Source organism: Oryctolagus cuniculus, chromosome 2, assembly GCF_051225735.1.
Source record: "Oryctolagus cuniculus isolate XC-2025 breed Fujian yellow rabbit chromosome 2, ASM5122573v1, whole genome shotgun sequence".
Classification (NCBI taxonomy): Eukaryota; Metazoa; Chordata; class Mammalia; order Lagomorpha; family Leporidae; genus Oryctolagus; species Oryctolagus cuniculus.
The window spans coordinates 91,386,221-91,400,393 of record NC_142868.1 but is presented as its reverse complement, the minus strand read 5'-3'; the positions used below and the strand labels follow the sequence as shown (position 1 = coordinate 91,400,393).

General features: G+C 39.0%; 1 protein-coding gene across 1 annotated transcript in view; it reads right to left on the bottom strand.

Annotated features, from left to right (window-relative positions):
• The window catches only part of LOC138843046 (disintegrin and metalloproteinase domain-containing protein 32), a 591,210-nt gene that overhangs the window by 446,304 nt on the left and 130,733 nt on the right, over nt 1-14,173 (bottom strand). Inside the window, exon 13 of the mRNA XM_089327034.1 lies at nt 13,006-13,183. Coding sequence (XP_089183160.1) covers nt 13,006-13,183 — 178 coding nt within the window. The remainder of the gene's footprint in view (nt 1-13,005; nt 13,184-14,173) is intronic.

The following is a 14,173-nucleotide window of genomic DNA, read 5'->3' as shown; positions in this document are numbered from 1 at the left end:
TGTTTGATTTGTTGTTTTGGAGTTTCTTGATCTCTTTGTAGAGTCTGGTTATTAACCCTTTATCTGTTGCATAGTTTGCAAATATTTTTTCCCATTCTGTCAGTTGCCTCTTCACTTTCCTGTCTGTTTCTGTCACAGTACAGAAACTTCTCAATTTGATGCAATCCCAAATGTTAATTTCGGATTTGACTGCCAGTGCTTCTGGGGTGTTTTCCAAGAAGTCTTTGCCTGTGCCAATATCTTGCAGGGTTTCTCCGATGTTCTCTATTAAGTTGATGGTTTCGGGTTATAGATTTAGATCTTTAATCCATCTTGAGTGGATTTTTGTGTAAGGTGAAAGGTTGGGGTCTTGCTTCATGCTTCTGCATGTGGAAATCCAATTTTCCCAGCACTATTTATTGAATAGACTGTCCTTACTCCAGGGATTGGTTTTGGCTGTAGGAATTTGGATTGATTTCTGGTGTTTCTATTCTATTACATTGGTCTATCCATCTGTTTCTGTACCAGTACCATGCTGTTTTGATTACAACTGCCCTGTAGTATGTCCTGAAATCTGGTATTGTGATGCCTCTGGCTTCGTGTTTGTTGTACAAGATTGCTTTAGTTATTCAAGGTCTTCTTTGTCTCCATATGAATTTCAGCATCATTTTTTCCAGATCTGAGAAGAAGGTCTTCGGTATCTTGATTGGTATTGCATTGAATCTATAAATTGCTTTTGGGAGAATGGATATTTTGATGATATTAAATCATCCAATCCATGATCATGGAAGATTTTTCCATTTTTTGGTACCCTCTTCTATTTCTTTCTTTAAGATTCTGTAATTCTCATCAGAGAGATCTTTAACATCCTTGGTTAAGTTTATTCCAAGGTATTTGATTGTTTTTGTAGCTATTGTGAATGGGATTGATCTTAGAAGTTCTTCCTCAGCCATGGCATTGCCAGTGTATACAAAGGCTGTGGATATTTATGCTCTGATTTTACATTCTGCTATTTTGCCAAACTCTTCTATGAGTTCCAATAGTCTCTTAGTAGAGTTCTTTGGATCCCCTAAATAGAGAAACATATCATCTGCAAAGAGGGATAGTTTGACTTCTTCCTTCACAATTTGTATCCCTTTAATTTCTTTTTCTTGCCTAATTGCTCTAAAACTTCCGGAAGTATATTGAATAGCAGTGGGCATCCCTGTTTGGTACCAGATCTCAGTGGAAATGCTTACAACTATTCCCCATTCAATAGGATGCTGGCCATGGGTTTTTCATAAATTGCTTTGATTATATTCAGGAATGTTCCTTCTATACCGAATTTGCTTAGAGTTTTCATCATAAAAGGGTTTTATTTTACCAAATGCTTTCTCTACATCTACTGAGATAATCATATGGTTTTTCTTCTGCAGTCTGTTAATGTGGTGTATCACACTGATTGATTCGTGAACACTGAAGCACCCCTGCATACCAGGGATAAATCCCATTAGGTCTGGGTTGATGATCTTTCTGATGTGTTTTTGCATACTATTACCGAGGATTTTTTGAGGACTTTTGCATCTATGTTCATCAGGGATTCTGGTCAGCAATTCTCTCTTTTTTTTTTAAACTTTTATTTAATGAATATAAATTTCCAAAGTACAGCTTATGCATTACAATGGCTTCCCCACCTATAACTTTCCTCCCACCCGCAACCCTCCCCTTTCCCACTCCCTCTCCCCTTCCATTCACATCAAGATTCATTTTCGATTCTCTCTATATACAGAAGATCAGTTTAGCATACATTAAGTAAAGATTTCAACAGTTTGCACCTACACAGAAACATAAAGTGAAAAATACTGTTTGAGTACTAGTTATAGCATTAAATCTCAATGTACAGCACACTAAGGACAAAGATCCTACATGAGGAGTAAGTGCACAGTGACTCCTGTTGTTGACTTTACAAATTGACACTCTTGTTTATGGCATCAGTAATCACCCTAGGCTCTTGTCATGAGCTGCCAAGGCTATGGAAGCCCCCTGAGTTCACTGACTCTGATCATATTTAGACAAGGCCATGGTCAAAGTAGAAGTTCTCTCCTCCCTTCAGAGAAAGGTACCTCCTTCTTTGATGACCCGTTCTTTCCACTGGGATCTCACTCGCGGAGATCTTTCATTTAGGTTTTTTTTCCCCCCAGAGTGTCTTGGCTTTCCATGCCTGAAACACTCTCATGGGCATTTCAACCAGATCCGCATGCCTTAAGGGCTGATTATGAGGCCAGAGTGCTGTTAGGACATTTGCCATTCTATGGGTCTGCTGTGTATCTCACTTCCCATGTTGGATCATTCTCTCCCTTTTTGATTCTATCAGCTAGTATTTGCAGACACTATTCTTGTTTATGTGATCCCTTTGGTCCTTAGTCCTATCATTATGATCAATTGTGAACAGAAATTGATCACTGGGACTAGTGAGATGGCATTGGTACATACCACCTTGATTGGATTGATTGGAATCCCCTGGTATGTTTCTAACCCTACCGTTTGAGGTAAGTCAGCTTGAGCATGTCCCGAATTGCACATGTCTTCCCTCTCTTATTCCCACTCTTATATTTAACAGCAATCACTTTTCAGTTAAGTTTCAGCACTTAAGAAGAATTGTGTATTGATTACAGTATTCAACCAAAAGTATTAAGTAGAACAAACAAAAAAATACTAAGAGGGATAACATAATAAGATGCTCATCAACAGTCAGGGTGAGGGCTGATCAAGTCACCGTTTCTCCTACTATTCATATCACTTTAACAGGTTTCCTTTTTGGTGCTCAGTTGTCACCTATCAAGGAGAACAAGTGGTATTTGTCCCTTTGGGATTGGCTTATTACACTCAGCATAATGTTTTCCAAATTCCTAACAGGGATCACTTTTTAGTTAAAATTTAAACACCTAAGAATAATTGTGTGTTAATTACAGAGTTCAACCAATGGTACTAGAACAAAAAAAAATACTAAAATGGATAAAGTATTACATTGTACATCAACCGTCAGACAAGAGCTGATCAACTCACTGTTTCTCATAGTGTCCATTTCATTTCAACAAGTTTCCCTCTTGGTGCTCAGTTAGTAGTCGCCAATCAGGGAGAACATATGATATATGTCCCTTTGGGAATGGCTCAATTCAATCAGCATGATGTTTTCCAGATTCCTCCATCTTGTTGCAAATGACTGGGTTTTGTTTTTTTTGACTGCTGTATAGTATTCTATCGAGTACATGTCCCATAATTTCTTTATCCAGTCTACTGTTGATGGGCATTTGGGTTGGTTCCAGGTCTTAGCTATTGTGAATTGAGCTGCAATAAACATTAAGGTGCAGACAGCTTGTTTGTTTGCCAATTTAATTTCCTTTGGGTAAATTCCAAGGAGTGGGATGGCTAGGTTGAACGGTAGGGTTATCTTCAGGTTTCTGAGGAATCTCCAGACTGACTTCCATAGTGGCTTAACAGTTTGCATTCCCACCAACAGAGGGTTAGTGTCCCTTTTTCCCCACATCCTCGCCAGCATCTGTTGTTGGTAGATTTCTGTATGTGAGCCATTCTAACCGGGGTGAGGTGAAACCTCATTGTGCTTTTGATTTGCATTTCCCTGATTGCTAGTGACCTTGAACATTTTTTCATGTGCCTGTTGGCCAATGGGATTTCCTCTTTTGAAAAATGTCTATTGAGGTCCTTGGCCCATCTCTTAAGTGGGTTGTTTGTTTTCATTTTGTGGAGTTTCTTGATTTCTTTGTAGATTCTGGTTATTAACCCTTTATCTGTTGCATAGTTTGCAAATATTTTTCCCATTCTGTCGGTTTTCTCTTAACTGTCCTGTTTCTTTTGCAGTACAGAAACTTCTCACCTTGATGCAATCCCAATAGTTGATTTTGGCTTTGACTGCCTGTGCTTCTGGGGTGTTTTCCAAGAAGTCATTGCCAGTACCTATATCTTGCAGGGTTTTTCCAATGCTCTCTAATAATTTGATGGTGTCAGGTCGTAGATTTAAGTTTTTAATCCATGTTGATTGAATTTTTGTGTAAGGTGAAAGGTAGGCGTCTTTCTTCATGATTCTGCACGTGGAAATCCAGTTTTCCCAGCACCATTTATTGAATAGACTGTCCTTACTCCAGGGATTGGTTTTGGATCCTTGATCAAATATGAGTTGGCTGTAGCTGTTTGGATTGATTTCTGGTGTTTCAATTCTGTTCCATTGGTCTATCCATCTGTTTCTGTACCAGTACCATGCTGTTTTGATTACAACTGCCCTGTAGTATGTCCTGAAATCTGGTATTGTGATGCCTCCAGCTTTGTTTTTGTTGTACAAGATTGCTTTAGCTATTCAAGGTCACCTGTGACTCCATATGAATTTCAGCATCATTTTTTCCAGATCTGAGAAGAAGGTCTTCGGTATCTTGATTGGTATTGCATTGAATCTATAAATTGCTTTTGGGAGAATGGATATTTTGATGATATTGATTCTTCCAATCCATGAGCATGGAAGATTTTTCCATTTCTTGGTATCCTCTTCTATTTCTTTCTTTAAGATTCTGTAATTCTCATCGTAGAGACCTTTAACATCCTTGGTTAAGTTTATTCCAAGGTATTTGATTGTTTTTGTAGCTATTGTGAATGGGATTGATCTTAGAAGTTCTTCCTCAGCCATGGCATTGCCTGTGTATACAAAGGCTGTTGATTTTTGTGCATTGAAATATTTGACAGGCAGACTGGACAGTGAGAAAGAGAGACAGAGAAAAGGTTTTCCTTTGCCGTTGGTTCACCCTCCAATGGCCGCCGCGGCCGGCGTGCTGCGGCCGGCGTGCTGCGCCAATCCAATGGCAGAAGCCAAGTGCTTCTCCTGGTCTCCCATGGGGTACAGGGCCCAAGTACTTGGGCCATCCTCAACTGCACTGCTGGGCACAGCAGAGAGCTGGCCTGGAAGAGGGGCAACCAGGACAGAATCTGGCACCCCAACCGGGGCTAGAACCCGGTGTGCCGCACCGCAATGTGGAGGACTAGCCTAGTGTGCCACGGCGCAGGCTAGCAATTCTGTTTCAATGCTGCATCTTTTTCTGGCTTAGGAATTAAGTTGATGCTGGCTTTATAGAAAGAATTTGGGAGGATTCCCTCTTTTTCGATTGTTCTGAATAGGTTGAAGATAATTGGAGTTAGTTCTTTAAATGTCTGGTAGAATTAAGCAGTGAATCCATACGGTCCTGGGCTTTTCTTTTTTGGTAGGGCCTTTATTACAGTTTCAGTTTCTTTCTCAGTTATGGGTCTGTTTAGGTTTTCGATGTCTTCCTGGTTCAATTTCGGTAGGTTGCATGTGTCCATGAATCTATCCATTTCTGATAGATTCCCTGTTTGCTGGCATACAAGTTTTGTAGTAATTTCTGATGATTCTTTTTATTTCTGTGGTGTCTATTGTTATGTTTCCTTTTTCATCTCTCATTTTATTGATTTGGGTCTTTTCCTTTTTTAGTTAGTTGGGCCAATGGGTGTCGATTTTATTTATTTTTTCAAAACACCAGCTCCTTGTTTGGCTGATTTTTTGTAATGTTTTTGGGATTCAATCCTATTGATTTCTTCTCTGATTTTAATTATTTCTCTTCTCCTATACATTTGGGTCTGGTTTGCTGCAGATTTTCTAGATCTTTGAGATGCAGTGAAAGCTCATTTATTTGATGCCTTACCAATTTCTTGATGTAGGCACCTATTGCTTAAACTTTCCTCTTAACACTGCTTTTGCTCTATCCCATTAGTTTTGATACGTTGTGCTGTTATCCTCATTTACTTCCAGAAATTTTTTGATTTCTCTTTTGATTTCTTTGATGACCCAGTGTTCATTCAGGAGCATGTTGTTCAGTCTCCATGTGTTTGCATATGCTCTAGGGATTCCAGAGTTGCTAATTTCCAGCTTCATTCCACTGTGTCTGAGAAGCTGCATGGTATGATTCTAATTCTTTTGAATTTGCTGAGATTTGCTTTATGGCCTAATATGTGGTCAATCCTAGAATAAGTTCCAGGTACTGCTGAGAAGAATATAAATTCTTTAAGTGTAGTATGAAAAGTTCTGTATGTATCTGTTAGATCCATTTGTGCTATAAAAATAAATCTACTGTGTCCTTGTTGATCTTCTGTCTGGTTTATCTGTCTATTTCTGAGAGTGGAGTATTGAAGTCCCCCAGCACTATTGTATTGGAGTCTAAGTCTCCCTTCAAGTCCCTTAACATCTATTTTAAATAAATCGGTGCCCTCTAATTAAGTGCATATACATTGATAATCATTCTATCTTCCTGTTGAATTCATCCCTTAATCATTTTATAGTGCCCTGATTTGTCTCTCTTAACATTTTTTGTGTTAAAATTTATTTTGTCTGATGTTAAGATGGCTATGCCAGCTCTTTTTCATTTCCGTTGGCATGATATATCTTTTTTCCAGCCTTTCACTTTCAGTTTGCATGCATCTTTTTTGGAAAATGTGTTTCTTGTAAGCAGTAAATAGATGGGTTTTGTTCCTTATCCCATCCAGCCAATCTCTGTCTTTTAATTGGAGAGTTGTGGCTATTAACGTTCAATGTGACTATTGATATGTAGTAACTTTGCCCTGCCAATTTCACAAAGATATTTTCTAATATATATTTTGAACTTCCTGTGATCTTTTGCTGAGAGGTTTCCTTCATTTACCTTCTTTCATATTGATGACTGTGTTTCTGTGTTTCTGTGTGTAACACATCTTTAAGCATCTTTTGCAGGGCTGGACGAGTGGTGACAAATTCTTTAAATTTCTGTTTGCTATGCAAGGTCTTTATTTAGCCTTCATTTACAAATGAGAGCTTTGCAGGATATAATATTCTGGGCTGGCAGTTTTTCTCTCTTAGTACCTGGGCTATGTCTCACCATTCCCTCCTAGCCTGTGGGGTTTCTTATGAGAAGTCTGCGGTGAGTCTAATTGGAGATCCTCTGAGAGTAATCTGACGTTTCTCTCTGGCACATTTTAGAATCTTTTTCTTTTTGTTTCACTGTGGTGAGTTTGATTACAATGTGTCATGGTGAGGATCTCTTTTGGTCATGTTTACTAGGCGTTCTATGAGCTTCCTGTACTAGGTTGTCTCCGTCCTTCTCCAAACCCGGGAAGTTTTCTGCTAGTATCTCACTAAAAAGGAATTTTATTCCTTTCTCTCTCTCCATGCCTTCAGGAACTCCTAGAACCCGAATGTTGGTTTTTTAATAGTATCCTGTAGATTCCCAACAATATTTTTTTAGATTTCTAATTTCCTCTTCTTTTCTTTGGTTTGACTGTATACTTTCCTGTGCTCTGTCTTCTAAGTCCAATATTCTCTCTTCTGCTTCACTGACTCTGTTTTTAAGGCTCTCTAATGTGTTTGTCATTTGATCTATTGAGTTCTTCATTTCATTTTGATTTCTCTTCATTATCACACTTTCCTGTTCTACTAGTTTCTGCATTTCATTTTGATTCCTCCTTAAGATTTCCTTTTCATGACAGATATTTTCTATCCTGTCCAGTAAGAATTTCTGTAGTTCAAGAATTTGTTTCTGAAAACTTCTAAATGTTCTTATCATAAATTTTTTGAAATCAGTATCTTGCATTTCTTCTATCTCATCATCTTCATAATCTTGGCTTGGGGTGTCTTGTTCATTTGGGGACGTCATAATGTCTTCCTTGTTCTTGTTTCCTGTTGTTGTTTGGCATTATGGAGATATTCTTTGGATTCTTCTTCCCTCGCTGTGGTGGTTTTTCTTGTTATACTATGACTGTATTAAGTGGACTGTCTGCTTTTTTTGGAGCCTTAGAAGCTTGAGAATGGTGTGGCCAGAGAGCTCTGTTTGGTTCTTCAGGGTTAAGAGTGTGCCAAAGGTGACACCCCCAGGTTAGGCGTGGTAAATCTTTCTCTCTCTCTCTCTCTCTCTCTCTCTCTCTCTCTCTCTCTCTCTCTTTGATTCAGAAGGGAAGTAATTTCACACAGCTGAGTGGAATTGAAGGTAGTCCATTTCTGATCTCTGGCTCCATGGGTATAACATTTGTCTACTCTTTCCCAAGGACCACACAAGGAATCTGTTCTGCCCGCAGTGTGGGCTCAAATTCCCCTGTAGTCTCCCACTGGGTTGCCAAGGTTACCAAATTGTAGTGTCTCAGGAGAGTACTCAAGTGAACTCCGTGAGTTCTCTTACCCACCGTCTCTTTTTTCACAGTCTCAGTTCATTAGCTCCACACATTCACTAGGTACTAACCTCCTGTTATTTCACCCCCCAGAATCAGGTTTTTCTGCTTGGCTGATGGTGGGTGCTGCTTTACATATGTCCAAAATGGCGCCTGCTCTGTTTCAAATACATAGCAATTTGAATAATAAGGGGTATACTGAATGCAAAAAAAGAAAGGAATTCTCCCATTAACACGGCAAGAGATTATAGTTACCGTTAGGTAGTTGTGGAAGCTCTGAAAGTGGCTGTTTTCCATTGCAAAGGACACCGAAATGGATCAGCCATATCATAAAAGGAAATAAACTGGAAGATTAGATAGTAATGGAGGCTGCCACTCAGAAAGCCATAGAAATGACTGTAAAACCTCTACCTTTAGAGGCAGCTTGAAATCCCTACTGTACCATGACAGAAATAGAAGGGGCCCAGCACTGAGGTTAAACTAAAGATTTAGCAATAGGTGGTGAACTTTAAATCATAAGGTCATGCTACCAATAGCCTCTTAATGGGAAATTTCAAAGAAATGCATGACTAAGTATCAGGAAAATGCCCCTAATGCATATAGTCTCTTATGGCTTTGGAGGGAAAAGACTATGTACTGTTATAAGGGGGGGGAGGGTTACTTCATCCTGGACCTCTGTCTACAAAATAACCCTGCTGGCCACACCAAACCACCTCTCCTACTCATGTCTGTGCAGAGGAGAGGAACCTACCCTGGTTAAGACTGGCAGATAGACTTTACTAGCATAAAACTAGAAAATTGTCACAGACATTGACTAGTCTTCATTGATACTTGCATCTGATGGAAAGAGGCTTTTCCAACCTAAATAGGAACAGCACACAATGTTCAAAATCCTACTAAAGGAAATAACCCTATATTTGGTCTTGCTCCAAACTGATAACAGCCTCTCCTTTGTCTCTAAAGTAACACAGAAGATTCAGGAATCAATTCCCACCACCTTGCCTCTGTGGACTCCAATATTTAGGCAATGTTAAAATGGCCAGCGATAATCTTACACTAGTTATTGCCTATTGCCTTCCTTAGGACTAGGATGGCACCAAGGCTACCTTAGACCTTTTGCAATGTTAAATCAGAGGCCCTTCCTCAACAATGACATCCTTTTTTATTCAGATACTCAAGATCATACAAAGTATGTTATCAACTTTGGCCAAGTACAGGTATAGAAGGCTATGACACAATATGGCAAAAAGGATTCCTATCATGCCAGATCCCAAAATTCATGAGCAATCACTCTCCCAGGAGATCCAGTCCTAATAAAATCTTAATAAGAGGGGACCTTCTTATCAATGATAGCCTAATTGGAAGGGACCCTACCTTCTGCTTACCACTCCTACTGCACTTAAAATTTAGAAAATAAAACCCCTAACTCGACCACTTGAGTCTTAACAGGCATATCTATAGTGTATTTCTTCCTATTCTTTTGAAGCAACTGAGAACCTTAAGTTTATCTTCAAAAAGTAAAAATGTAAGTAAAATTTCTCTTATTGTGCATTTCTTAAAGAGACACATATTAAGACTCCCATCATGGCAACTCTCAGCTGACACACTGCTCCTACTTTTCTTATTCATCCTGGGAAACTGCTATTGACAGAAAAAAAGTCGCTGGTAAGATTTTCTACCCTAAAACATGGGAATCTTGGTATATATTTCATGAAGTTGCTTTAAGGAATCTGTCTGCTCCCTTGGAAAACTCAGCAGAAACCACTGGTAGGGCCCAAGAGCAACTATATTATTTTTAGAATTCCCTAACTGAAGTGTTACGGACAAACAACTACCCCTAGAATACCTACTGGTAGGACAAGGCAGGATAGGTCCAGTGAATAACCAAACCTGCTACATTTACATTAATAACAGTGGGCTCATGGAAAGAGATATCAAAAGGACTTCTAAACAAGCCAGTAGGTTCTATGATTTTGGCAAAAGAAGTCCACCAACTCACAACATATGGGAATCAGCTTTATGCATATCCCCTTCTCTGACATGATTGCTACATTCTTTGTTTTTTTACCCAACTGCCATCTTCTTCTTCATTGTCAAGTTTGTCTCTTCCATAATTCAACAATTACATGCCAAAACAATGGTCACACAGGGATTCCAGGCATTGCCAACAACTGACTGCAGACTTCTACCTTCTCAAACATTTTTAGATCAGTCAGCCAGGGATATTCTGTCCCTGGAAGAATGCCCTGATACTGCATTAAGATGTTACAGAAGACAAACCTTCGTCCCTGAAACTCCTACTAAGAATAAAGGATTACAACTCCTGATGGGAAAAATGATATGGGCAGATAGGTAGTTTTAGCAAAAGGACTACGATCTGCCATATAACAAGCATAGCTGACCTACCACAGGACAGCACTAGAAAGCCCATGCAGCAGCCACAGCTGACCCACATGCAACAACCCTACCCAGCCTACCAGATAGCCCTATCCATATCACCCAATTCCTTGTTCTGGTAGGTACCAAACTTCTTTATGTGTACAGCCCAAACCCACCTCTGTGTTCCACCAACCCCCCCACATACACACACCTTTTCTATGCAGTAGAAATTTCACATTCTACAGTGTTGCAAACGAGAAGCAGTGTCAGCTGAAAATATCAAATACGACTGCAGGATGTGTCCATATGATGACCTTTAGGTCCTAATAATTAATTATTATAAGAAAATTACCATGAGGAAATCTCCCAGTCCCATTAAACACCTGATGCCATGACATTTCTAGTGTTTCTATAAAAGGGTATGGAACCTGGTGGTCTTCAAGTCCTCCCCAAAATTCCACCCACATTTAAATATTCAACTAAGTTTCACCCCAGACACCACCCCTACCATCTGCCAATAGTATAAAATATGATCTGAACCTTATTGATGAGTCCATTTTTGTTGTTTTTCTTTTTGTTCATTTTCTCTGTCTGTTAACCTTCTTTTCTCTTATTACTTGAGCATGTACTACCTCTTTACCTTTCAATAAATCCTGCTTTACTGTATACTTTTATGCCTCAACCTTGAATTCATTCATGCACAGAGAGAAGAGCCTGGAAGTTCCACAGCCAGGGGTCCCACTGACCATAACATGGACATTGTGGAAAACAGTGCAGCTATTTCTTTAAAAACTGGAAATGGAACTGCTATGTGACTAGCAACCCAACTACTAGGTATACATCCAAAATACATAAAATCATTGTATTAAAGATACCATCTGCTGCACTGTGTTTGATAGCACTGCTTACATTAGCTAAGATATGAATAAACCAATGTGTCAATCCTCAGATGAGTGGATAAAGAAATGCAATATCACACATACACATTTATACAATGAAATACTGGTCAGACATTAAAACTAATAACATCCTGTGTTTTGCAGCAAAATGGATGGGAGGACATCATTTTAAGTGAAATAAGTCAGATGCAGAAAAGCAAATACCATATGTTCTCTTTCATACATGAGGGCTGAATAGAAAAAAATCAATCTAAACACAGAATGATAATGAATTGAGGCAGAGAAGGGTAGGAAGCAAAGAGGGAGTTTGGAGTTTTTAAAAATAGGGGAATCATGGTGTAGCTCATTAACTGTGACAAATACATTACACTTATATGTTAAGGGGAATTTGGGTGTGGAGCAGGTAAGACTCCTTCCCAAATTTTGTTTCATTAATTTAAAACTATTGAGAAATCAAAAGCTTAAAAATAAAGTTACATTTCAAATTGCTTTAAAAAATAGGGAGGACATGTTCTACCAAGTGGTTAAACATAATTAAAACAATGTGATGTGAATCATTCATGTAGCTCTATACAGGTGATAAAACTTAATGTGATTTCTATCCATTTTAATCAAGTAAATCAGGCACACTGACAGTATGGCTGTAAATACTTAAATACCTGTAAGAATTGCACCCTGGACACTTTGCATTTTGTTGTATTATCAGGGCTTCCCCAGCAAGCTAATGATAAAATCACTGTATGTTTATATTACAATACTAATACAGACACCCTTATCGTACTACTGAATCCACTAGGAAATAATGCCCTAAAAGGCATGTGAAAGGCTGCTAAAACACCAATTTTAATAAACACATATAAAGTCCAAACATTAAGCAGAGATTGGAAAGATCTTATCCTTACACATTTAATCTGGGATGCAAAAGCTGTTTCCAGATACCCTTATTGTCCCATCATCAATAATTTTGGTAATATGTTTAATATTTAAAGATAATAATAGCCGGCGCCGCGGCTCACTAGGCTAATCCTCCGCCTAGCGGCGCCGGCACACCGGGTTCTAGTCCCGGTCGGGGCGCCGGATTCTGTCCTGGTTGCCCCTCTTCCAGGCCAGCTCTCTGCTGTGGCCAGGGAGTGCAGTGGAGGATGGCCCAGGTGCTTGGGCCCTGCACCCCATGGGAGACCAGGAAAAAGCACCTGGCTCCTGGCTCCTGCCATCGGATCAGCGCGGTGCGCCGGCCACAGCGCGCCGGCCGCGGCGGCCATTGGAGGGTGAACCAACGGCAAAGGAAGACCTTTCTCTCTCTCTCTCTCTCTCTCTCTCTCTCTCACTGTCCACTCTGCCTGTCAAAAAAAAAAAAAAGATAATAATAGATACAATTTATTTGTAAACTCTTTCAAATTAAAAATTTAAAACAATTTTAAGCTGAACAAATGTCCTATATTTCACATATACAGTTTTAGGGGTAGTATTTTTTAAATGTATGCAAAACATTTATGAAAGAGATGAACTAAAATAATATATTAATGAGTTTTATTAATTTAGTAATTATAAGACTTACTTCCTGTGTACCACAATCACAGTCTTCACCGGTCTCTACTATGCGATTTCCACACACTGCTCTCTTCTGTCTTTGCATTTGTGGTTTATTCTGAAGACAGCTGGCATCCTGATTTGAAATGAAACTTTCAAAGTCACTCAAACTGCAACTGCTAAAAGTCTTTGCACCACTGGATGTCCTAAAGATTAATCCATAAAATGACACTGTCATTATACTTCTGAAAAGATAATTCCAGATTACATACATTAATTTCAAAATGTTAAAATTTAATAAGCAATAAGAAATGTTAATACTAGGTGCTTAGGCACCAAATTCAGTCCTGAGGAGATCATATGATTTCAATCACTGGAATGTATATCTTGCCTTTTCCAAAAAAAAATTAAATACAACTCAATAGGACAAACCCAAATAAACTAATTTAAAAATAGGCAAAGGACTTCAATAGACATAGCTCCGAATAATTAACACTCAACTGATGATAAATTTTTTTAAACAAATCATTCTGTGCTTATCCTTGAACTTACTCAAAGATCTCAGAAAATCTGTATATTTTATATAATCGTACCTGTAAACTATTTTAGATAACTTCAGAGAACATTTTCACTGGCTGAGTCAGGTTTTTTTTTTTTAATTTTTATTTATTTATTTATTTGAAAAGCGGAGTTAGAGAGGCAGGGGCAGAGGCAGAGAGAGAGAGAGAAATCATCCATCCACAGGTTCACTCCCCAAATGGCCACAGTGACTGGAACTGCACCGATCCGAAGCCAGGAACCAGGCGCTTCCTCCTGGTCTTCCATGTGGGTGCAGGGAGAACCCGGAGCACCGGCGCCGCAGGCGGAGGACCAACCCAGTGAGCCGTGGAGCCGGCTGCCTTGTAGCTTAATAACTGGGGATTGTGATGCACCCAGCTTTAGTTTTATTGTTTGGAATTGCTTTACCAATCCTAATCTCTTATGATTTTATATGAATTCCATGGTCTTTTTTTCCAGAACTGAGAACAACATCTTTGGAATTTCAATTGGGATCATATTGAATCTGTAAACTGATTACTATGCAATATAGTTCTGCAAGTTTTAGTCAGGGCCATTAGACAAGAAAAAGTAATCAAAGGATACATATGGCAAAGGAGGAAGTCAAATTATCCCTATTTGCAGGTGAGATGATCTAA